Consider the following 25,200-nt stretch of genomic DNA (forward strand, 5'->3'; position numbering starts at 1 on the left):
CAGCAGAACTCCAGAGCCAATCGAGGTGAGGCACGAGGCACAGAAATGCCACGAGACATGACAAATCTCGGAACGAACCAGTGCAACGAGAGAGTGCACTCAGACCAACAGCCTGGACCAGACGCTTCCTTTTTATCACTCTTCTTTCAATCAGAACGTTTTTATTCTCGAGTCCTCGTCACTTCCAATGGAGCCCTTTTATTGGCCCTCTCCTGTCGCCTTCCGCCAATCGTGATCAAGGGGCGGAGCCATCCGCAGCACCGTCCTGTTACATCACGGCAAGCCCACAGGGAATACTAAAAGGGGATACGCATAAACACTCACCCAAACGGCCTAACCCGTCTCCCTATCTAATTACGTGACAATTATCATTTCCCCCTGAAAGAAATGGACATTTACTAGACAACTTATCACCACTGAATTGCTACTTATTACATCGAGATCCTGGTACAACTCGAACAGCATGGCATAACTAATTAAACATCCTAATTCCCCTTTGAATGTATACCCGCCCCCCCCACCTCAGACATAACAATATATATCTATATATATATATATATATATATATATATATATATATATTTTTTTTTTTTTTTTTAAATATCTGTTTATGTATATTTTTTAAAATCCGGTCGGGTCGCCCCACAAAATTCCACAAGAAGATATTGATACACGTCGACACGGCATTTGTCCAAGGAGGAAAAACCCTTTGGGGAGGTGAGATAGTATTAGGCCTAAGTCACATTTGGCACGGTGGCCGTAGGGTCTACAAAATCTACGGCTACTAGCAATTATAGGGCGGTCGCAGTATTTCCACGGTCACACAATGTAGCAGTCACATATGTTTGTTTTTTTTCGGGGAGCCACACGGCGTATTTACAAATTGTGGAGACTGAAAACGTGGGGGTGCCGTACAGTCTTTGATTTGATGTCACACGGTGACCTTAGGGCGTCCCTGCGGCGGCCATATAATTTTCAAGGCAGATGCCCCCCCCCCCCATCGCAGGGGGGCCCTAAGGCGAACGTGCGGCCAGACAGACGATAACGAGTGGATATATATATATATATATGCCAGTTTTTTTTTTTTTTACGGCTTGTTGAATTGCTACGGCCAACGTAGAAATGAAAAAAGTTATAACTCCACGCTATAATTCCACGGCGACCCCTACGACCTGTAAAAGATAACCATACGGCGTAGGGCCACCCTGAGGCCACCTCAGAAACTCTGCGGCCGCCGCACGTTTCTGCCAATTCGGGGGGGGGGGGGTATGGCCGCCGTATCCTCGCTGTAGAGCAAATGTGACTTAGGCCTTAGCATCAATATTGTTTTGTAAGAACAATAATATTACTAGTACGTACCCGTACGTGCGTTGCCATACGTGCAAAAAAAAAGAAGAATTGTGAAGTCAATCGTGACGTCATAGCACTGTGTCCTGTCATTGGTTTGGTAAATAAATAGCCGTAACTTGGGAGCAAATTGTCTGATTAATATCAAAACTTGAAAAGGCACATACTCAGGTCCCCAGCAATATACCTGGCAAGTTTCAATTAGATCAGACCAGTGGTTGTCGAGAAACAGCGGTCACACACACACACACACACACACACACACACACACACACACACACACACACACACACACACACACACACACACACGCACACGCACGCACACGCACACGCACGCACACAGATTGCTGGAATTATAGATAGACAAGTGCGGGCCCGTACGTGCATGGCCATACGTGCAAAAAAAAACGTTCAAACCGCGTGCCAGAAACAACAACTACACAGGCCGTTCCTTCGCTCGTGTATGCCCGTACGTGCGTAGCCGTATGTGAGTGGCCGTACGTGCAAAAAAAAAAAAAGAATTGTGACGTCAATCGTGAAGTCATAGCACAGTGTCCTGTCATTGGTTTGGTAAATAAATGGCCTTAACTTGGGAACCACTTGTCCGATTAATATCAAACCTTGAAAAGGCACATCCTCAGGTCCCCCGCAATATATCTGGCAAGTTTCAATCAGATCGGACCAGTGGTTGTCGAGAAACAGCGGTCGCAGACAGACACACAGACACACACACACAGATTGCTGGAATTCTAGATAGATGCTATTGTCATTATTGGTGTTACTAGTGCGTGCCCGTACGTGCGTGGCCAAACGTGCAAACAAAAACAAAAACAAAACTTTCAAACCGCGTGCCAGAAACAACAACCACACAGGCCGTTCCATCACTCTCGTAAACAACACACACACACACACACACACACACACACACACACACACACACACACACACACACACACACACACACACACACACACATTGCTGGAATTATAGATAGATGAAATGAGGTCAATGAGATGACATATGAAGGGGTTGAATGCAGACTGCAGAGCAATGAGTAAGGAAACCCGTCGTTGTGAATCGTTTTTACCACCAAATTGAGATGTATTTCGTTGGCAAGTATGTCGAGTAGAGCTGAATTCCTCAATACTTCCAAAGGCCAAACCGTTTTGACAATTGGAAACAAAAAAAAGTTGTGCACTTTTTTTGATAAATTATTTTCGGAACAATTTTTCTTCAATAAATAAATAATCATAAAAATTGCCTCCATGTACATTGTACACACCTTTATCTCGTTAGCACCTCTTCATAAACAACATTGCTGAGGAAACGGCGCTTCTTCTTTGTTTCCTCGTCCAGGGCAAGAATGCGGAGGCTGCTGGATCTGCCAATGTTTTGATAGATTAGTTTTAATGGCCAATTATTCAATTAGCGCCAACGTATTTTGCCTTTTTGCAATGTCATCGCAAGGAAAAACACAAAGAGAAGAGAAGAGAGAAGAAAAAAAAAATTACTTCCTGGTTCAGAGCATACCAGCTCACTCTGATGTTACCGAAATTTATGCACCGTCTAATATGAAAACGATCATAACTTGGGGCATTGTGTTTATCTATAAATGCGCATAAGAAATCGAGAAATTCTTAGAATACACGAAGTTATCACTCTCCGGAAGTCCGTACGTTGTAACCCGTAATAGGGAACGCGGCTGAGGTTCCCTTCCCCCATCGGCCACGCCCACACAGCAACGTGTCTTCCCATTGGTTGGTAAATAAATGGCCATAACTTGGGAAGTACTTGTCCGATTAATATCAAACCTTCAAAAGGCACATTCTCAGGTCCCCAGCAATATACCTGGAAAGTTTCAATTAGATCCGACCAGTGGTTGTCGAGAAACAGCGATCACACACGCACGCACGCACGCACGCACGCACGCACGCACGCACGCACACACGCACGCACACACACACACACACACACACACAGCTGGAATTTTAGATATATTACCCTAGCCAGAGGAGAGGGAATTGCATTTGGGTCCATTTGTTTGTCTGTTTGTCCACACAGAAAATATGGATGGTTTTTCTCTGCAACCGCTTGTTGGATTGACACAAAATTTTCACCATTGGAGCGACTACTCATGTTGATTTGTTTTAATGATAATTATGTTATAGGTCACGTGGTGTGGCAGCCTTGTTGGAAAAAAGGGAAAAATTTTGACCTCTATCTCCTTCACCACACCATGGAAAAAATTGAAACTTGGCATCTGGAAATCACTCTGATTTGGCAATGTCATCGGTGAAGTGGTATCCCAGTGAAATTTTGACACGTCGAATTCTGCATTCCATTAGTATGAAACTTTCTGTGGTTCATCGAAGGAAAGATGTGAACACAGAAAAAATTATGACATCATCCGTCACATGGTTGTTGTTGTTTTTTTCTAAAAGGAAAAAAAAAATCTTTTACAGATCGAAGTGAAACTGCACTTGTTGGGTCAAAATACAACCAAACCCACAACAAATTGCAACAAAAGGTGTTTCAGTGGTTTTCATTCCTTCTGGATCTCCTGATCAACAGAAAAAAAAGTCTACCAAAACCTGACATCCGGAAATGGGTTCAAACAGTCATTTTCAAGATGGCCGCCACTGGGCTTTGAAATAACTAAAACAGCTATAACTTCTTCAATAATTGTGATAAATAACATAATTGTTGGTTCTGGTCCATGGTTTTAATGGATCAGCAATCCACTGGTGTCAATAAAATTTAGATCTGATCAGTATTTAACATGAAATCCAAGATGGCGGCAAAATTCAAGAGTGCAAAAATCAATAAATTTTCCATCTGAACCAAAATCACAGAACACCTGGTGCCACTGAAACATTTATTTGTGAACATTACATAATGGCAGTTTAGGTTGCAATTTCAGTCCTCATCACTGTCCTCTAGTTCCTCAGAGGCTTGATTTAGTATTTTAGTGGATTGTCACAAAACGTCACTTGGCATGATCCACATGCAGACGTACACGGAAGCCCATTCTTTCTGCAGCTGCAACGGGGTGTGTCACAAGCTGTGGTGCAGTTGCAGTGTATCATCTTCAGAAGAGTGTCTGGTGCAACATTCATGGCAGGCATGATAGGTACAAATCAATTGTCTTCAAGTCCCCAGCCCCAATCCAGAGGATCGAGGTCACCCTCCATCCCCATCCAAACCATGACGTGGTCGTACACTCAGAGACAATGAAACTTGGTGGCAGATTCCGTTGAGGAAGACGTTCAGGTGTAACGAAAGACTTAGCAGCAGCGACCTTCTTTGTGAATATCTTGTTCCGCATGGCTGCCAGAGAACTTGTGCTCTCCCCACCAAATATAACGGCCATCGCTTGGCTGCCAGGTTTCTTTATTTCAGCGTGGCTGACGCCTCTTGAAGTGAATGTATCTGCACACAACTGGAGGCCTTGATCATCTTCCACGAGTTTCTGAAAGACTGATTTTTCCCAATGCCATACACACGAGATGTTGAATCACATTCTGTGAAGGCGTGCAGGAATAACAGTTGAGTGCACAACTTATTCCCAAGAAGATGCTTCATCCGATTGATGTCATATACTTTCAGATTGCTTCTTGACTGCTTGTCTGATCTGAAATATAGTGGTTTTCCATCTGGTATACAGTAATGGAGCAAAAGCATCAACAAATCTGTGTCCTCTCCGATTAGTGTGGTGGAATGCAGAATTGTGCTGTTTACGGCTGTCTTGGCAATGTCCACATCAGCGTCCCCTTCTGCCTGAATAACTGTGCAGCCCACTTTCTTGTTACTGCCGACACATAGGAATTCATCTCTCTTTCCGTCAAATTCAGTTTATCCGGTGAAGTTCAGTCGGATAGCTGTTGGCTTGTCCCCGTCTCTGCTGAGTGTTATCCTTTATCGAAGGGCCTGCACCATAGCCATCAAAGACAACAGTTGCTGTCCCATAGTGTTTTGTTGTGAAGTCCGCATATGCTCTGGCTATTTTGCCATATGCATCTCCCTTCTTATACTTGAGCTTGTGCAGCAAGGATCCACCATCAAGAACATACCTTTCAGTCTTAAGGTGTGCTGAAGGTGCGGTGTCAGGTACTCCTTCACATGCCAGTGCCTTGGTACAGTGGTCATTGGCGGCTTGAGCGAGTTGAGGTTTGTCGCCTTCCTCAAGATCTTGTTGTCCTCAAAGAGGGATGGAGGGTATGGACTGAGCTCAAAACTCATCACGTCCTCAAGTGACAAATCACCTATCTGGGATACCACCAGGAATCCCTGGAATAGCACACTGGAGTCGATGGTTCTGTGAGGAGCAACCTGGAGAGCATTAGAATTTCCCAGGGTCTTTGCTTTCTCTGTCCTCTTGATGGAGAAGGAAAACACAGGTTGTCCAATCATTCCCTCGATGATTTTGTTCCCAACAGCTTCATATTCATGCACGTTGATGTCTTCGCTTGCCACGATACCATTTATGATATTTCTCAATGTAGGATCAGAGGAGAAAGGTGAAAATGCATTCAGCTTTGTGCTTATCTTAGAGAGGTCGAATGCATGTCTTTCAATTCTGGCACCAGTTGCTTCTTTATGCTGTTCGCTTGTTGCGTATGTGAGATCATTGAAGTCCTGCATGGCGACGTTGACCTCAGATGTTATGGGGGCTGACATTGTCCACAATGCTCGGTGTTCCTCTGTCATCTAACTGCCATGAGTCAAGCCACCGGTGCTCTTTAGTGATCTCATGAGTGTTTGTTCGATGACTACATCACAGCTGAGGCCTGCCCAAAACTGGTTTGTTCGCCGGATCCCATGGAAGCCATTTTGAAACTTCTCATACACATCTGGGTGTTTGCTCTCCAGTTCACTCATTTCTTGTACATAGAGATAAGCGGACTTCTGGTAGTTGTAGTGTCCAGCTGCTGCAAATCTTGGCAAGGCATCAGCAACAGCTTGCAAGTGATCCTTCCAAGACCCAGTGTGATCTGCCTTGATCATTGCCTGAGCAGTATGGAACATTTTCTGATAACCCAGCCACAGCTTACTCGTTTTGGATTGTGCAACAAGTTCAGATTTCTTTTTTTCAAGTTCATCAGTGATCTTCACAATTGCAGCTGATTCTTCAAGACTTTCAAGAGAGATGTCAGCCGTTAGCAAGGACAAATACATTTTCTCAATCTCTTCTTCTTGGAGCATGAACTCAGGATTTTCCTCCATGACAGATGCCACAATAATTCGACGTAGACACTTGCTCACCAGTAGATGGCCTCGGAATGCCCTCTGAACAGATTTTCCGGACATCATATGAACTACAGCATTTTCACCATACACCAGTTCCAGGATGTTTTTGAGTCCTGTTTCCGCCATCAACGTGCCTATTGCTCCAAGCAGATTCATGAACGTGTGAAATGTACCCAGCCTAAGCACGATCCCCTTCAAATGGCTATTCTCTGGTGCAGCACTGATTATCTCGGCAGCTTTCCAGTTGATCAAATGTGATCACAGGAGGGACATGGTGTCTGATGGCCATGTTGGACAGGAAGTTCAAAGTGGACAGAATGCAAGCCTTGTCACCTGGATACATATCAATCATTGGCAAATACAGAATGGAGGATGCGCCAGGATGTGTCTGTCATCGGTGAAGGATGTGCATCATCCCCTGCCAGCCTGGTACAATCTGCTAGGAATGGAAGGATAGCTCTCAGAAGATCTCAACTCTCCTGTCACAGACTCAGAGATCTGGGAGGTCTCAGAACTTGATGTTGCGAAGAACATTGGTTGCAAAGCCATATTCTTTGATATCAATTTTGGACATTTGTACAATGTTCAATTCTGGAATCTTCTGCCTTGTCACAAGATGACTTGATTTTCTACCAGGAGTCAATGCAGCGATCATGCCCATTCCATGAAAGGTACCTTTGCCTTCAAGGGTGATTATGTTGTGATCTAAATTGTCACCGGCAAACAACACTGATAGGTCAAATCCGCCTGGTTCTTCAATTAGCAAATCGGGTGTGACACAGCTTGCCGCATTCTTTTCAAACCCTAGTACTTCACCTTATGATGAGCCGTACCCCATATTACACAGGGTTTTCACAAGGAATTTTGACCGATATATGTGATGGACCTGCACAGCGAGACCAATCTGGAGTGGTGGAATTACAGCCCGAGATCTCACTGCTTGTACAATGGTTTGTCCAATACTAGCCACTTTACGTTGCGTGTTTTTTCCAACGAACAGACTATTCAACATATTTCGAAGTGTATCTGGAAGGAATGCCAGTGCAGAGTCAAGTTCAAGTTCTTCTGATTTTGGGTAGTGATCAGTAACAGATGGTACACCGTTCTTGATATCACTCTTGATCAGCCTTGCTGTCGTCTCAATCATGGCCTTCTTTTGTGCCTCTTCATCTCCTTCTCGCTGTGCTTCTTTGTAGAATAACCGGAGTATGTGTGATGTTTTCTCCCTGAATGTAACTATGTCATTTACGCCCTCTCCTTCAGCAATATAAATGGAGTCCCCATATCTTTCCTTCATTTTCTTCTTCAGATAGTAGTTGGTGTATGGAAGAGAATTTTCATCCATAAGAAACTCTTCCATTTTGCCACGAAGGTACAAAGCAGTCATCTGTTCCTCATCATTCATCTCAAGATATGAACACATTCTGGAGAATGCCTGCTCTTGATCACTATCTATCGGACGTCCAGATTTCCTACTTGTTGAATCTGGTCCACTCCGGAAGTGCACTGGTACATCACGCCCAGTGCGGAAATGGACACTGCACTGACGATGATATATGCAGTCAGCTGCATGAAGATCTCCACCATAGTACTCAATCCGCCCTTTCACTGTGAAAGACCAATCATCGGACCGATTCTCACAGCACTCCAGAATGGTTTTGGCAAAGTTGTCAGTCTTGACCTGACTGTAGTCAAAACTTCCAAGGTCCACTGTGGTCCCACAGAACAAGCAGTCAGATTTGCTGTTGAAAGGCTCGGTCAACACACGTGAACTTCGCTTCCTGGACGGTTTGGATGGTCCTTGTATCTTCTTTTGATTCAGGATGTCATGTTGATTTATATACCGTTTACGACAGTCCGTGTGTACCTTGCATCCAGCCGCCACATAAACATCGTCACCTCTCTGAACACTGGCTGCATTGATGCCATCAGCGCCCTTCTGACGAATTTGCACAACGTCACTTCCATCCTCAAGCCTCTCCTTGCAAATTGAACACCGATCTTCGTGCATCTCAGGAGCACTCATTCTTCAAACCTGAAACACAGAAAACAAAACATTCAGGGAAAGAGCATTCGAAGAAAGGGATAGGCTACTCAATCAGAGCCAGGGACATTCCCCTGACATGTAATACATCACATATAATTACTGGTAAGAGAAGACTGAAAACCCTTTTGTAAGAATTTGATAAATGTTGGGTGATTGCCTAACAGAGGTTCGATTATATGGAGACAATTAATTGATTTTACGCCCTTCATTTTTTGCCGTCATCTTGGATTTCAGGTTAAATACTGATCAGATCTAAATTTTATTGACACCGGTGGATTGCTGATCCATTAAAACCATGGACCAGAACCAACAATTATGTTTTTTATCACAATTATTGAAGAAGTTATAGCTGTTTTAGTTATTTCAAAGCCTGGTGGCGGCCATCTTGAAAATGACTGTTTTAACCCATTTCCTGATGTCAGATTTTGGTAGACTTTTTTTTTTCTATTGATCAGTATATCCAGTAGGAATGAAAACCACTGAGAAACCTTTTGTTGCAGTTTGTTGTGGGTTTGGTGGTTGTTTGTCATAAATTGACCTGACTACACCCAAATGGTCCATTCGCCATGCTGAATAAAGTTTTGCAACTATGATGTCATTGGTCACATGGTCTGGCAGCCATCTTGGATTTACCCTAAAACCTTCAAAAATCTTCTCCAGAATGGCTGGACAGATTGAGGGGAACTTCACAAACATGTTCACCATGTGTTGAGCATACTGGGGTGATAAAGAGTAAATTGATGTCACATGGTTCGGCGACCATATTGGATTGAAGAAAATATTAAATAATGTTTTCTCTGGAACTGCTTTTCCGATCAAAGCAAAACTTACCAAGTATCATCGAACAATACAGCTCCATGCACTGTGGAAATGATGATTTCATAGGTCACGTGGTGTGGCAGCCATATTGAATAGATAAATGAACCTTATCCGATCAAAATCAAACTTCACACATAATCCTCTACCAAATCCTGGGCAGAGTCCAAATTTTCAATGCCATCGGTCATGTGGTTTGGTGGCCATGTTAGTTTGAAAAACAAAAATTAACAAACCTTTTTCTCCAAAACTGCTTTACAGATTAATATGACGCATGTTGTGTTACATGGAGTAAGGGCAGTGGATCACAACTGCAAAGATTCGCATCAATCGCTATAGCGGTTTGTGAAATATAATTTTTAAAATATTTTCCTTGAAACCAATGTGGCTGCCACACCACATGACTGATGATGTCATTTTAAGTCAAATGTATGCCACAAGTGCAGTAGATCAGAACTGCAAAGTCTAGTATCAATAGGTTAAATGGTTTCAGAGAAATAATTGTTTAATTATTTCCTTAAAACCAAAGTGGCTGCCACATCATGTGACCGATGAGGTCATTGTTAAATAAATATTTGAAGCAACAGTCGTGGATCATCATTGCAAAGCCTCCCATCAAAAGGCTAAGTATCAGAGAAATTTTTATTTTTATTTTAAATATGATCGACTCGGCATGGGGAATATTTGTTGAAATTTTCAACATCATCGGTAACATGATCTCACAGCCATGTTGGACAAAACATCTGATCCGATCAACGCGAAACTCCAAAGATGTGATCGGCCACCCATTCTGAATTTCACAAAGAGGACATCATGGGTCAGGTGTCCGATTGAAACGGGGTTGTATCGAAGCGGAGCGGCATGGTTTTGTTTTTCACCATAGAAATTTCACGAAACTTTCACCATAGATACGACCACTCATGTCGGTTGTGATAACTATGTGATAACTATGACATCATAGGTCATGTGGTGTGGCATCCATTTTGGAAAAAAAAGAAAAACATGAGACTTTTGTATCTCCAAAACCGCTTAATGGAAAAAATTGAAACTTGGGCATATGTGAAGTACAACCCAAGGAAAACAAGTATGATTTTTTGATGACGTCATGCGTGGCTTCATGATGACATCATAATTGCATGTCAAACACTTTATCCGATCAGTATGAACATTTTTGAGGGTCATCTAGGACTAAAAAAAAAAATTGATGACGTCTTCGGTCACGTTGTTCGACAGCCATATTGTTTTTAACAAAAAAAAACAACCTTCAAAAACCTACTTCTCTGTAACGGCTGAACAGATCAAGGTGAAACATTACCGGTATGATTGCCTATCCACGAGAAGCAAAAACTACTCCACCTATGATGTCATAGCTCACATGGTTTGGTAGCTATGATGTTTTTTGAAGAATAAACGTTTTAAAATCTTCTTCTCCAGAACGGCTTGACAGATGAAAGGGAAACTTCACTTTCATGTTCCCCAAGCCTTCGGGATACTCGGGTGTTCATGAATAATTCATAGGTCACATTGTCTGGCACTCATATTGGTTTGAATTATGAAGTCATCCAATCAGTATGAAATTTTTTGAGGGTCATCTTGAAATAAATTGGTTGACAGAAAAAAACCAAAGAAATGATGGCATCGGTCACGGGGTTCAGTAGACATTTATTATTATTTTTTTTTAACATTCAAAAATACTCTTCTCCGAAACGGCTGAACATATCAAGGTGAAACTTTACAGGTATGACTGCCTATACATGAATAACAAAACATTCCCACCCAATAACATAATCGGTCACATGGTTTGGCAGCGAAATTGGATTTACCCTCAAACCTTTAAAATCTTCTCCAGAATGGGTGGACAGATCGAGGGGAAACTGTACACACGTGTGTCCCCAAGCCTTGGAGATACCAGCATGTTCATGAATAATTGGTAGGTCATATGGTCTAGCAGTCATGGTGGATTGAACAAAAATCTTGAAAAAATTATCTCTCTTGAACCACTTCATTGATCAAGGTGAAACTTCGAAATTATGATCTAGTTGTGATGGTGAATATATGTTTTAAATTTTAACCTGATCGGACGCATGGTCTGGCAGCCAGAATTATTATTAATATTATTATTATTTTAATCTGTGTTCTTTTTGATTTTTTTTTTTTGAATAAGGCTCACTTGGCTGCACATGGATGGGTTTGAGGGTAGAAGAGTAGCAGCTGAAACCTGAATCCTATCCTGGTTCATCCTGATAACTGCTTCAAATTTGCTTTTTGCATATTTGGTTTTCTTCCGATTACTCCAATGCTGTACGCTGTTCCTATTTGGTCTTCCATTTGATTTGAATTGAATTAATTTTAATCCCATTCTGAATTCAATTGAATAATAATAATAAACATCATGGGCCAGGCAGGGTCAAGTGTCCGGTCAAAGCGAGGATACATCAAAGCGGGACATCATCACTGCCAGCAGTTAAAAAGTGGCAGTTCTAGTGATGTCTATTATTAATTACATAACACACCAGTACACAAACACCACACAAAAGAAGTCCTGGCGAGGGTCTGCAATCTCTGATTGCTCTTTTTATTTACATTTGTTCTTAGAAGCGACGTTGAAAAAAGGCCATGTAAGCTATCTATACACCTTAACACAGATTTCACCCAGAGTGGAAAACCCTTTTGGGGAGGGGGACAAATGAAGTCGCTCCAACCTCCATCGTGTGACCCTTCATCCTTCTGACAAATTTGATTGAGATTGGATAAGTTACGACCGAATGTATCGCAATCAGACAGACAGACGCCAAATTATGTATATTTTAGTATGACGATATTACCCTTTTTTGGTCGACGACAGTTATATTCAAATAAACAAACGTATAAGTAAATAAATAAAACAATTACCTGACATATTTGAATAAAAATAAACCTCTCCCGAATGCGGTCGACCTTGGTGATTCCTCTTGTTCCTCAAGTTCCAACTCCTTCTTCCTGCTTCAATGAATGTCAACATTTTTATTGATGGCACACACAGCAGTCGGAAGCAAACTTAGCCTGATGCCAACTGCACGTTCACCTGCATCCATTCGACGAATAACATCCACTTTCACTTCAAAGGGAACACTTTTACGCTGCCTCTTAGCAACTCCACAATACAGGACAGTACATTTATTTTCTTTATGCACGATGCAAAGTTCTGTAGTTCTTTCAGAGATTTTGCGCGATTTCCTGATTTGGTACTTTAGCGATGTATTCTGGGATCTTTATCAGTCTGGAAAGCTCTGATAACACTCGAGGGGAGAAAAAGGGATGGCTTTGAAAATGAAAGCGTGAGTTAAAACCACGTAATTTATGAGCTGCATGAAAATATGCGAGTACGGTGTGGTGGCATTGACGAGCATGGTGAGAAATGTGCCAAATGGCTTCTACAACTCGGTAATGGTGAACGAACAAATGCTGCTGATTTGCCCCCCTGAAATGTGCATGACCATGGATTTTGCTGCCCTCATTCACTGCACATTCCCCAACCTCGCGAACAATTCGAGCAATACACGTTGGATGGCCGAGCGAGCGATTCTGGCGCCACACAATGCAACGACCGAGTTTACGAATGGTTTCCAGGTGAAGAGTGGTGTTGTTCGAATGCAGATGCTGTTATCAATGCTGAAAATGTATCAATCTCAGTCGAGTACCTCAATTTCACTCCATGTTTTAGGCTTACCTCCTCATATGCTCCGATTGAAGCCCAGAATGCTCATTATGCTGTTTTCTAATCTGGTGCCAAATTGTGATTTTTGTAATGGAACATGGATTTTGGTTCAAAAAGTGATCAATGGCCACCTGTTGCAAGCAACAATTTCTGGCACAAACTAGAAGGGCACTCGGTAGAGCGCATACCTGCGCCACGTCATGCCTGATCCACGAGAACATATCGGGCCCAATACATTTTTGCAAATATCATTCTAAATATCGTTTTGGCTCTTTCTCTCAATGGTGAAGAATCACTATTAAAAATTACGTCGGATCCGGATCCGGATCTTCACCAAAATCGAATCAGTTCGTACCTTGTGACATACGCAACCTCTCCACCAAATTTCATCCGGAACCATACACAATATTTTGAGATGTCCTGCACACAGATAGACAAACAGACAGACAGAGAGAGGTGAAAACATAACCTCCTTCACCTTCGGTGACGGAGGTAACAAGACTGCGCTGATCCCACGCATTTGCAATGAAACCCACGGATGACACCTTTCCATTCGAGTGGCAGCGTCGACAGTTTCCAGTTTGCTTAGCCTCCAACATGACCATCAACTCGGCTCAGGGCCAAACACCACATTGTGTTGGAGTGCATTGTGCGAGTCTTTATTTACACATGGTCAGTGAGCTCAATGTCGCCACATCCCACGTCTGTCATCCATGCAAAATTCATTTTGCATTGCAGATAAATGCATCATCAAAACAAAAACCGTTGTTCACAAAGAAATTTTGTAAATTATTTCGCATTCTGTTGACATTGACGCAGGTCCCCTTCATGCCTATGCAAATATTTTCTTGGCATGAAAAAGGTTAACAAAGGCTGCAATCAAAGGTGCAGTCATAATTTGACAGCCCTTACATAACCTTCCAATGGACCGATTGCAATGCATCACTGATGGCATACAGATGAAGAGATAACATAACTTTGCAAGCAATGCCGCATTCTCAAAGCTGAATCGTGTGAAAATACAGAAGGGTTGCCTGTCATCATCAACAAATGACAACTGCAGGCAACAATTGCAGAATCACACAAAATGGTGCTAATTCCCGGCATTGCAATACAGGCCACTGAGGAGTCGTTTCCATTTGTTTGGCAACGACGTCAGTCTCCAATATAGCTCACCTTTGGCATGACGATAAATAAATAAAGGTCAAAATCAAACTTTGCAAAAAGTTGGAGTGTACCTGTGTGATACAGTTTTCACACATGGTCAACTATATGTTGGTGCTCCCCGTGGAACCCAATGAAATGTCACGAGCAGAACGCAGATGTATATTATGTGTGCAACAAAAAAGACGTCGGTGGCAATATTCAACAAAACCGAAAACATATGCAGTGAATTGCTTTGAATTTGCTGTTGGAATAAGTTGTTACCCCTGCCACCGAAGGTGAAGGAGGTTATGTTTTCACCCCCTTTCTGTCTGTCTGTCTGTTTGTGTGCAGGATATCTCAAAAAATTTGTGGACGGATTCAGATGAAACTTGGTGGACATGTTGGGTATGCGACAAGGAAAAAAATTATTCAATTTTGGTTTAAATCCAAATCCGGATCTGATAATTTTTTTAAGTGATCCTTCACCATTCAGAGATCGGGCTAAACCGATTGGCTCATCAAAACCACAACCTATTTGTCTCCATCAGCTTCATCTTCGACAGGCGATACTGCTGCCAAACTCTAACCATTTGCACGAAAGACAGCAGACCTAATAACGGCTAGCTGGCTTTGGCGGGGAACCCCTGACCTCATCATTATTTGACATTCGTGTGAGTGAATATTTGTTCTGGTTACTCCTACCATCACCGAACCAGAACGTCATCCACAATTGGTGACCCCGATGTGATCTAGTTGAACGTCTCAGTCTGAGAACTTCTTGAACTCCACATGTGTATCACTCCCCTGCCAGGATGGAAATATGGAACATTAACAATGGATCAAACAGCCTTCTCTTAAGACACAATGCAATATTAAAACTATATATGGACACTATTCATGCAGAAGTATAAAACTAGAAAAATATTGATATGTAGTTAACAGTACTAACTAGACTCAGTCCATTGTTACTCTGGTAAGTTAGTGCTCTTATAGCGTAAGTACTAAGTAACAGTGGCAGTTAGAGCATGTAGCTTCAACGCTCTGAATAGGTAATTAAATAACGACATTAAAAGAAAAGCAGAGTGTAAGGTAGGCCAGAGTTTTGGATGGAGGGAGGATGATGGAGTGAGAAGATTTACATGAGACTGGATATGTGGGAGAGAAAGGATGGATGAACACACTGATGGAAAACACTTCAGAAATTGCTTTCATGTTACCATTCGGTGTTTACTGTTGTGACTACTTGGTTTTCGTTCAGGGTATTCCAGTAATACAGTCCATGATCCGTTTAGTGCAAATGGATAGAGGGGAGAGGGGGGGGGAGAGACTGAATGCATTTTGGCTGAAATGGGAGTAAATGATAAATGAGTCAGATATGAATACAGACAACAAAAACATAAGGCTGTGGCTTTCATGGGATTGCACTGGCAGAGGGCAAATGGTTGCAATGAGTGCATACCGGAGGATACAAGAGGACATCTGTTTGTAATGAGATGGTATATACATACAGTATTAGGAAACTAGCAAATACCACCCGTCGCTTCGCTGACGGGAATACGAAGAAAGGGGAGGGGAGGAAGGAGAGAGAAAGATGGGGGAGAGGGAGTGGGAGAGAATGAGTGTGGGAGGGGGGAACTAAAAAAAAAAGAGGATGCGAGGAAGGGGGAGTGAAAAAGAGGGGTGGGAGAAAGAGAAAGAGAGGAATGGGTGAGGGAGAGAGAAAGGAGAGGGGGTGAGGAATGAGTGGGGCAAAAGAGGGGGGAGCGAGGAAGGGGTCTCCTTACTACATGTCGCTTTAGACTCAATGAGAGTAAGAGAGAGAAAGAAAGAGAGAGAGAGAGAGAGAGAGAGAGAGAGAGAGAGAGAGAGAGAGAGAGAGAGAGAGAGAGAGAGAGAGAGAGAGAGGTGTGGGAGGAGTGTGCTGCACTGTATTTGGAGGGAGAGTGAGGAAAGGACAGAGAGAGGGGGGGAGAAAAAGAGAGGAAGGGAGTGGGGGAGGAGAAGAAGAGAGAGAAAGGTGAGGGGAGCATTAGCAAAGAGAATGTTATGTTATGCTTTATGACCACACAACATGCACATCCATCCATATATATATATATATATATATATATATATATATATATATATATATATATATATATATATATATATATATATATATATTGTTACGGAACCAGGGTTAGGGTTTAACACGTTGGCGGGGGGGGGGGGCGGAAGGGCGAAGATTCCCTGGCTTGTCTTCCCGATCTCCAGCTCAGAGGCCACAGGAAAACCCCATGATCAAACTGACTGCAGATCTTGCACAGCCATAGCTGCTAGACTTTGACTACTGGCCCAGTCGGGTTACGCTTCGAGGTTTCTGCGATACCTAACTACAGGCCATGCCATCAGCTCCACACCTGATGATCTGCCGAGCGGAACATACAGGTGCAGCACCAGATAGTCACGTGAGCCAATTAGTGGGGCAGAACGTTCCATCTATTACTAGTACACATTAATCGACTCAATAGGAAAGACAAAAAGGGCAGGTTCGAAACAACGATTTCCCAAAGCATTGCAGCACACAAGTATTTACAAGGGTCAATGAAAGCAACACATTTACATTGATCAAATACAAGCAAAAGGCACAATAAGAGAAACCACACCGCCAAAATCACAACCACAAAATGTTCTCATTAACGCTTCAACCCTTACATAATGTTACCCTTAGTCTAACACGTATGACATGGGCCCAGCAGAATCACAATCCGAGGAAGTTAGAGAGGAAGAAAATAGGAAGGGGCGAGAGAAGTTCAGGGTGGAGGTTCAGCCCCTGGGCTTACCCCGGGCACCGCCGGTGGATGCGTACCAGTCCTGATAGAGTTTGGGTGAGGGGAGGGAAGGTCAGTGTGTTATCGAGGGAGAGAGAAAAATGTGAGGTACAAATAAGTATGTCAGGAATGCAGCCTCGTCCTTTGCTAGAAACCTCTGCCTGCTTGCCTCACACCCACTGGACGGCGCTTCGGGCTCAGGGTAGCCCAGACCTCCGCACAACATGCACCTCGGTACAGCACAAGGAGTCTCTCTGTCTGTCTGTCTGTCTCCCTCTCTCTGTCTGTGTCTCTCTCTGTCTGTCTCTCTTGGCAGCAGATCGCTGGTTCAGTTAGAAGGTACAACCAGCACCCACGTTCCACTATTTATCCCACTTGAGTGGGACAGAGTCTGGTGGGATCAAAGCTCAGATGTTCACCTCTGATCGCACACAGAGAGTTTGGATTGGGCGCTTTCTGAAGCACCACCTTCTTCCGCTGTCAATCAACTCTGGCCAGCGTCCGGCTGCTGTTATTTGCAACGGTTTTTCCCGCTAATCAGCACTCCCGCCAAAGTCCGTTCAAATGCAACAACGTTCTTCCTCGTGCTGCGTGGTTCATGTGATGGTGTTTAATAAAGGTGTCTGTGTGTGGTGTAAAATATGGGCCACCAGAGGAACTGTGGATAGTGAATTATAATGAGTAAAAGGATCGCTAATGTCTTAAATGTGTCTCTAGAGGTTTGGATCAAGGAACAGAATTGGAGCTGTGGATTTCGGATCATGGGAGGTGTTGCTCCTGGCAGGGCTATGGAAGGAGGAACAAGATGACCTCTCTATAGCCCTTTGCAATGCATATCCTGTGTCCCACTAAACCATGGATGGGGTAATCCAAACACAGATGGTGGACATTAAACACGTGACTGATATAATGATCTTGGGGAACCGCCATGCTCGGACGTGCGCTCACCCGGGGAGGCCGGTTTGCAGAACCGCCACAATATCTATATCCAGGCACGTCCCTCTTTACATCAGAGGTGTGGTTCCTGGAAAACATCATTTAAATCGAAATAATGCAAATCGAACTTCAAAATTCCGTTTCACTTTTCAATGTATTCAAGGGGGAAGGCGTTTCAAAGAATAAATAAATTAAACTATTATTACAATACTACCCGTCGCTTCACTGATGGGAATATTAGATTGGAGGGGGAGCGAGTAAGGGGTGGGGGAGAGAGGGGAGAAGAGCGAGGCCTCACCACCCATTGCTATACACTCCGGGAGTGGGGAGGGAGTGGGGAAAAGTGTGTATGATGGGGGAGAGAGGGAGGTAGTAGGGAGGGAACGGGGTGTTCTGGACATTTGTTTTATAGGGGGACTTGAGGGAAAGTGAGGGGGGGGGTTGTAACCTTATGCCGGCATTAGCACAGGACTGAACAAAATTGGGTATGTTCAAACACATCATACTAAACAATGCCCAGACACCACTCAGAGATATCTGTGGGGGTGGGGGTGAAGGGGCTTTGGGAAAGCAAAGCGAGAGGGAAGGGGAAGGATATAAAGTGTGTTCTCCTTCAATCCTCAAAAAAGCTGCACCAGTGTCCATGCATTTATTTAATTTCCACACATACGAAAGGCTTTGGAATCTGTTAACCTGAGACAAATGGCGGAATTGATCAGAGCAGCAATTCTGACTGCTAAAAAAACAAAAACAAACAGCTTTCATTTGTCCAATTCGCACATTCTTTGACACCCCTTCCCATACGTGACCTCCAGAGAGTTGTACCATGGTGGAGGGGTTTGGGAGGTAGATAGCAAAAGGGGAGTGGAGGGAAGCGTGAGGGGAGGGAAAGGCAATGAGGGGTGGGGGGGGAGGAAGGGAAAGCAGCAAGAGAGGAGGGGAAGGCAGCATGAAGGGAATGGAATGCAGTGTGAGGGAAAGGGAATGCGGTGTGAGGGGAAGGGAATGCAGTGTGAGGGGAAGGGAATGCAGTGTGAGGGGAAGGGAATGCAGTGTGAAGGGAAGGAAATGCAGTGTGAGGGGAAGGGAATGCAGTGTGAAGGGAAGGGAATGCAGTGTGAGGGGAAGGGAATGCAGTGTGAGGGGAAAGGAATGCAGTGTGGTGCGACGATGAGCAGCGAGAGGGGAGGGTAGGCAGCATAAGAGGAGGGGAAAGCAGTGTAAGTGGAGGGGAAGGTAACATGAAGGGAAGGGAAGGCAACGTGAGGGGAAGGGAAGGCAACATGAGGGGAAGGGAAGGCAAGCAGCGTGAAGGTAGGGTCGGCAGCATAAGGGGAGGGGAAGGCAGCATAACGGGAATAGAAGGCAGCATAAGGCCAAAAAAAAAAATGTTGCATTGGCGTAACAGGTCACTGAAAAATAGGGTAGGTCGGTCGGGATCTTTTTTTTTTTTCTTTTTCTTTTTTTTTCCGAATAAATCCCTCCCAAAATCTCCCCCAGCTCGAGTACCACCCTTTTTGTCGGCGGGTTCTGTCCGAAACACTTCCGGGTTTTTGCGATCGCGATCGCAATCGCAATCAACAAGATACTTGAAAACGATAGCAAAACAACAAAAATAGCAATAAAATAGGGTCGACAAAATTTTTCGATAGCAAAAAAAACAAAAAAAAAAAAACGTAGGGTCGGCGGAATTTTTAGGGTCGGGCGGGTTACGCCAATGCAACATTTTTTTTTTGGCCTAAGGTCAAGGGAGGGAAGCGTGAGAGGAGGGGAGGGGAAGGCAGCATAACGGGAATAGAAGGCAGCATAAGGTCAAGGGAGGGAAGCGTGAGAGGAGGCGAGGGGAAGGCAGCATGAGGGGAAGGGAAGGCAACATGAGGGGAAGGGAAGGCAGCATGAAGGGAAGGGAATGCAGCATGAGGGGAAGGGAAGGCAGTGTGGTGGGAGGATGAGCAGGGAGAGGGGAGGGTAGGCAGCATAAGAGGAGGGGAAAGCAGTGTAAGTGGAGGGGAAGGTAACATGAAGGGAAGGGAAGGCAACATGAGGGGAAGGGAAGGCAGCATGAGGGGAAGGGAAGGCAACATGAGGGGAAGGGAAGGCAACATGAGGGGAAGGGAAAGCAAGCAGCGTGAAGGTAGGGTCGGCAGTATAAGGGGAGGGGAAGGCAGCATAACGGGAATAGAAGGCAGCATAAGGTCAAGGGAGGGAAGTGTGAGAGGAGGGGAGGGGAAGGCAGCATAACAGGAATAGAAGGCAGCATAAGGTCAAGGGAGGGAAGCGTGAGAGGAGGGGAGGGGAAGGCAGCATAACGGGAATATAAGGCAGCATCAGCGCAACTGAAGAAAGCATGTGGGGAGGGTAGGCAGTGTAGCAGGGCATTACCGGGGTGATAAAACAAGCCCAAACAGCAAAGTATTCTTTTTAACCGCCGTGTTCTGTTTAAAACCGCACAGAAAATTTATTACTCCATCTTCTTCTTCTTATTCACTTTTAATGATGCGAGTCTCGTTTCTTACATGGATTAGATTCAGAAAACGCTGATTACACACCACCTTTAAAAGCATCACAAAGCAGGTCGCTTGACTTGCAACACAGGTGAGAAAAGGATAAGAAAAAGCAGCTGATATTTCAATAATTTATTCGCACGATTTTTAAAGGGTGAAAGTTAATTTTTATTGCAGTATTGTTGTTTTTTTGAGCAATTACACAAAGATTGGTATTTCCATCAGCGAAGCAATGGGTCTTACCTCTCGTGGCTTTGAAACGAACAACCAAGCAGCTTGGTGAGCGCTCGTCAAGTGGCTAAAGCTCTCAAGCAAGCACTCCAACGGATCGCCTTGCTTGGCAAACGATTACCGATTGGTCATCTCACCCTATGCACCCTGAAACGCCAAAGCAATGTCCGAATTGGACAAATGAACACTTTTTTTACGAGTCGGAACTGCTGCCAAGTTCAAATCTGGAGCTTAATTTTTTTTAATTTAGCTGAGATTAAGAGGTTCCAGAGGTTATGGCATGTACACAAATTAAATAAAGTCATGAGCGCTGGTATCTCCAGATGTTTATAAGCACTGCAATGTATCCAGAGATTTGTAGGTATGATGATCAGGCAATCGATGATACAAGTGAGGAAAGTGGAAAAAAACAACTTTGTCGTTAAGAAATCATTGCGGCCTGTTCTAAGCCAAGGCATTGCTGAGCAGGCCAAAACAAATGGCAGCTTTAGGCTCTTGTGAACTGACAGAGGACAGAGGGCTGAACAAGATGGTGGGTTGCCATCTTGGTCAGGCTTATTTTTGGTTTTTCGTGATGAGCACTCCCTGAATTATCGTCAAAATGGGTGTTTAAATTTACCCAAACGCCCAATTTTCATCATGCACCACCTTGGAGTTTCCTTTGTATGCATGCAAAGTTTATGGTCGCTAGGTTTCATGGATTTGGAGTTATTTATGGAGGAGATGGACAGACTGACACACACTGACATTTATTATTATAGATAGAAGACAAGCCTGTAATTACTGGTATCTATAAGAAGATATATGACAGTAATAAGATGGTACAAAAGGACCTGAGGCTGTAGTGCATTGGTATAAGAGGGTATATGATTGTAGTGAGACGTGAGTATAAGGCTGAAATTAGTTGGTTTAAGAGAGTATATGATATGATTCCAATGGCATAGTACCAGAGGTTATAAAGTTGTCATTCGTTGGTGTAAGAGTGTATATTATTGCATCGCCATGGTTCAAGAGGTTAAAGGTTGTTGTTCGTTGTTATAAGAAGTTATATGATTCCATGGGCATGGTAATGTATATCTTCAACCTCAAAACAAAACCTCTTTCCTCAAAAACAGAGAGGTTATAAAGCTGTATAGTGGGCAGGTGTAACAGGGTATATGATTGCAGTGTGATGATTTGTAATAAGAGAGTACATGTGGGGAGTTCCAAAACTTAAATAAACGACGTAATCGTCAAATCGGTTTACCAAGGTGTAGATATTAATTGTTTTTTTTCAGCATTTATATATTTCTTACAAATCGTATTATACTTTTTGTGTTGGACAATTAGGAGTATCTTGTTTGTCAAACTTTTTGAAGACGTGGTGTCAAGAAGTGTCAAAGACAAAAAAAACACTTGCTACCTGCAGTTGGGGCTGGAATTTATTATTTTTTTCGTGGTTCCGGCAATAACTCACCGACTCTTGGCGAAACAAACCGTGGGATCGTTAACGTACACCATCAACGATAACTGCTTGCGAGCAAAACGGGATGGGGGCACATATTGGTGCCTTGCTGTTCCTGTGAAACACCAGGGTGGCAGTTTGTAGCTGGGTCAGGATTGAAACGCAGGTGAGATTGGGCAGAGGCGCGTATGCACACATTTCGGGTATACCACCAACTTAATGATCACTCCTTATATATTCACGGGGAGTTCAAAAAGTTCGCCGAACGAATGAGATACTCACATTAATCTGAGATGCCCAAACAGTATCATGATGTGTGTGTCTTTAAAAATTACCCCCGTGTGGGGGTGACGGTCATCTCTATAATGTTTTTTACTATCATAATCGATGAACCGTTGCCAGATATCTCCTAAAATGAACAGACTGAATAGGTTTTGAAAATGGCAACTTTCACAACTTTCGTGACCTCGTGACCTTGACCCTGACCTCGAACCCAGGATAAAATATGTCGTTGGGTATCACTCATGGACCTCTACCCACATACCAAATTTCATCAAGATCGGAAGTAAAAAGTTTATAAAGGATATATATATATATATATATATATATATATATATATATATATATATATATATATATATATATTGTTATGTAATGGAAAAAAACAACAAGTCGGCCTGTGTTGGATTATTGCGGGTATTTCGTTCCGAGAACATTTGGAACACCTTTGTATAACACACAATTACACTCAAACAATTTGGTTAAACACTTGATTGTCCTCCATCGAGAAATTAAAGCAATTACGACGTATTGAAATAAACACAAGGAAATCAAATTTGTTCATGAATGAATGGATGGATGGTCGAGGCTAACTGCACAGCCTCCGATGCGGGCAACACAATATCTCACAGTCTGTGACGTCAATCATCTTGCAAGGACTTTCAATGTTTTTCCTTTCCTCGAATACACAAGAAGGAACCATTAAGTGCGTGGCCTGACATTGAAAAAAATTCCACTCAACGAGGTGAACGAAAGTGTTCTTTTGCTACATTCTTCACAATCAAACGAAAGACCAAAATGCTGCATCAGAGTCATCAGAAGGAAACCCGAGTAAGTAAAGATTAACTGACCTCGTCGTTTACTCATAATTCAATGGTTTCAAATGAGGCTGCAAGGTGAGCTTGCCAAACGTCGCTCGGAACCATGTGACTTGTAACGCAGGTGAGCACTGTGAGCATCACCCTGAGAATCCGGCGGTTTGTAAAACCGACGTCGCGCAGAGCTTGCGCTCGTACACTCGGTCGAATAAGGCACTCGGTGCATTTTAATGGTTAAATGAGGAAAAGAGAAATTTATGAGCCATCCCATTTCCACGAATGTCGAGGCTCAGCTCATCCACACAGCATCGCTCAATCAGCTCCGCACCGCGCTTCACGCTCCAGGCGTTTCTTTCTTCTCACGTATTTTTTTTTCCTTCCCTTTATTTGCCAGGCCGGCCCGTATCTCCCCACCAGATGCCTGCCTTTCACTATCCGCCCTCTGGCTAGTATTAGGACGGCCGCCTCTTCTGCCGAGCGTTCGCCTTAACTAAAAGCGCCGAGGATGAGCGCACAGAACCCGCTCGGCGCCCCCTCCACTCCGCCCGCAGGCCCCGCTTCGGCGCGCATTATTACGGCACGATCTGCATATCAAGGACTCCTCCGCGGGCGCTCACCAAGCACAGCCCGCCCCGGGGGCACGGCGAGGCGCCGAGCTGACTTCAAACGGCGGCGGCATCGAGTCGGGGAGCGCACCACGCCCGCCCGGGGTCCCGTTAGCCGGACGATCCCTCCGCCGGAGAAGAAATGCGTAAAAACGGAGCGCAGCGCATAGGGCTCTCAGGAATGTCATCGTTGTCATCGAACGCGGAGCTTCGAGAATTCACGGCCGCTCAGGATAATGCGTCTCAAAGTTGCAGGACTCGTGGTGAATTGTTTGCTCGACTGCAGCAGGTAGGCAGGTACGTGGGGCCGTTCAAAAAGTCCTACGAACGACACACTCACGGCAGTTCAAGACGCGGCAACAAGCGTTTTTATTCTTTCCTTCTTTATCGATTAGTATTAATGGAAGGAGTGTACGAAAAACTTGTTTTTTCGTGATTACATGTACTTATTGCTCGAATTATATGAAACAAATAGCAATCTTGGCGCGTCTTGGACTGTTGGATCTCGTCACGAGAACATGTTGAACAGCCCTCGTTAAGGAACGGCACGTGGGATTATATATTGCAAACCTGGAAAACACTGGCGATTCATCTCGACGACACGTGTTGTGCAGCGTGTTGAAAATTCGATCGAGATGCCGGTGAAGGTGAGCAGGCGTTGAGTGCGCCTCATGAGTCTCTGGAAGGTGCGGCTGTTGGCAACGAATGGCTGATGAAGGCCAAGCTGAGATATCTGTTTTCTGTCGCCCAGAGGAAAAAGTAAAAAGAATTTCCGTTCAAGGCATAGAGGAAAGCAAACGTAATAAATAATGCCATCAGCCGCATGTCTCGTAAAGGGAAACAAAGAAAATCCAAGGAGCACGGTCAGCAGCTATGCTACTCTACACACTCAAAATATATACCTCGTCATATTACAAGCCATAGCACACCAAGAAAGGTGTCAACACCGTGTCGTGAAAGACCATCGGTATTGTCAGTGACACATTATGTCTGCAGAACAATGCAGATTAATTGATAGTGTTTTAAATAGTCAGATTGGGTTTTTGTTTTGTTTTTTTAAATGTGATTGCAAGCCACCATTGAGTTATTGCACAGTCCACCAAGGGGGCGCAGCATTCTGGTGCACGTCTTCTTTGCTGAAGTTTAGCAAAGCTGGCTGTCCTGTCGCACGGCGCGACGTTACGTTGAATCGGGGACAAAAGACGTATTAAGATATACAAAAGCCTTAATAGAAAGCCTTACAGGCCAGAAAATCGGAACCAGTGCCGAAT

At 43.9% G+C, this 25,200-nt stretch overlaps 1 protein-coding gene across 1 annotated transcript; it reads right to left on the bottom strand.

Annotated features, from left to right (window-relative positions):
• Positions 1–6,043: 6,043 nt before the first annotated feature.
• On the bottom strand, positions 6,044–24,646 carry LOC147028382 (uncharacterized). The gene is made up of 4 exons (XM_085878705.1): positions 24,500–24,646; positions 18,061–18,136; positions 15,005–15,106; positions 6,044–8,631 (listed from the first exon to the last, which is right to left on the bottom strand). Exon 4 carries the CDS (start codon positions 8,620–8,622, stop codon positions 7,414–7,416), a length of 1,209 nt encoding a protein of 402 aa, XP_085734831.1. The 5' UTR covers positions 8,623–8,631; positions 15,005–15,106; positions 18,061–18,136; positions 24,500–24,646; the 3' UTR covers positions 6,044–7,413.
• Positions 24,647–25,200: the final 554 nt, after the last annotated feature.

This window comes from Eptatretus burgeri, chromosome 4 (genome assembly GCF_056783735.1).
Source record: "Eptatretus burgeri isolate ZD-2024b chromosome 4, Ebu_testis_v1, whole genome shotgun sequence".
NCBI lineage: Eukaryota > Metazoa > Chordata > Myxini > Myxiniformes > Myxinidae > Eptatretus > Eptatretus burgeri.

Bases quoted from the DNA above. Each gene is read 5' to 3' on its own strand.
- LOC147028382 (XM_085878705.1), bottom strand. From the start codon at position 8,622: ATGAGTGCTCCTGAGATGCACGAAGATCGGTGTTCAATTTGCAAGGAG.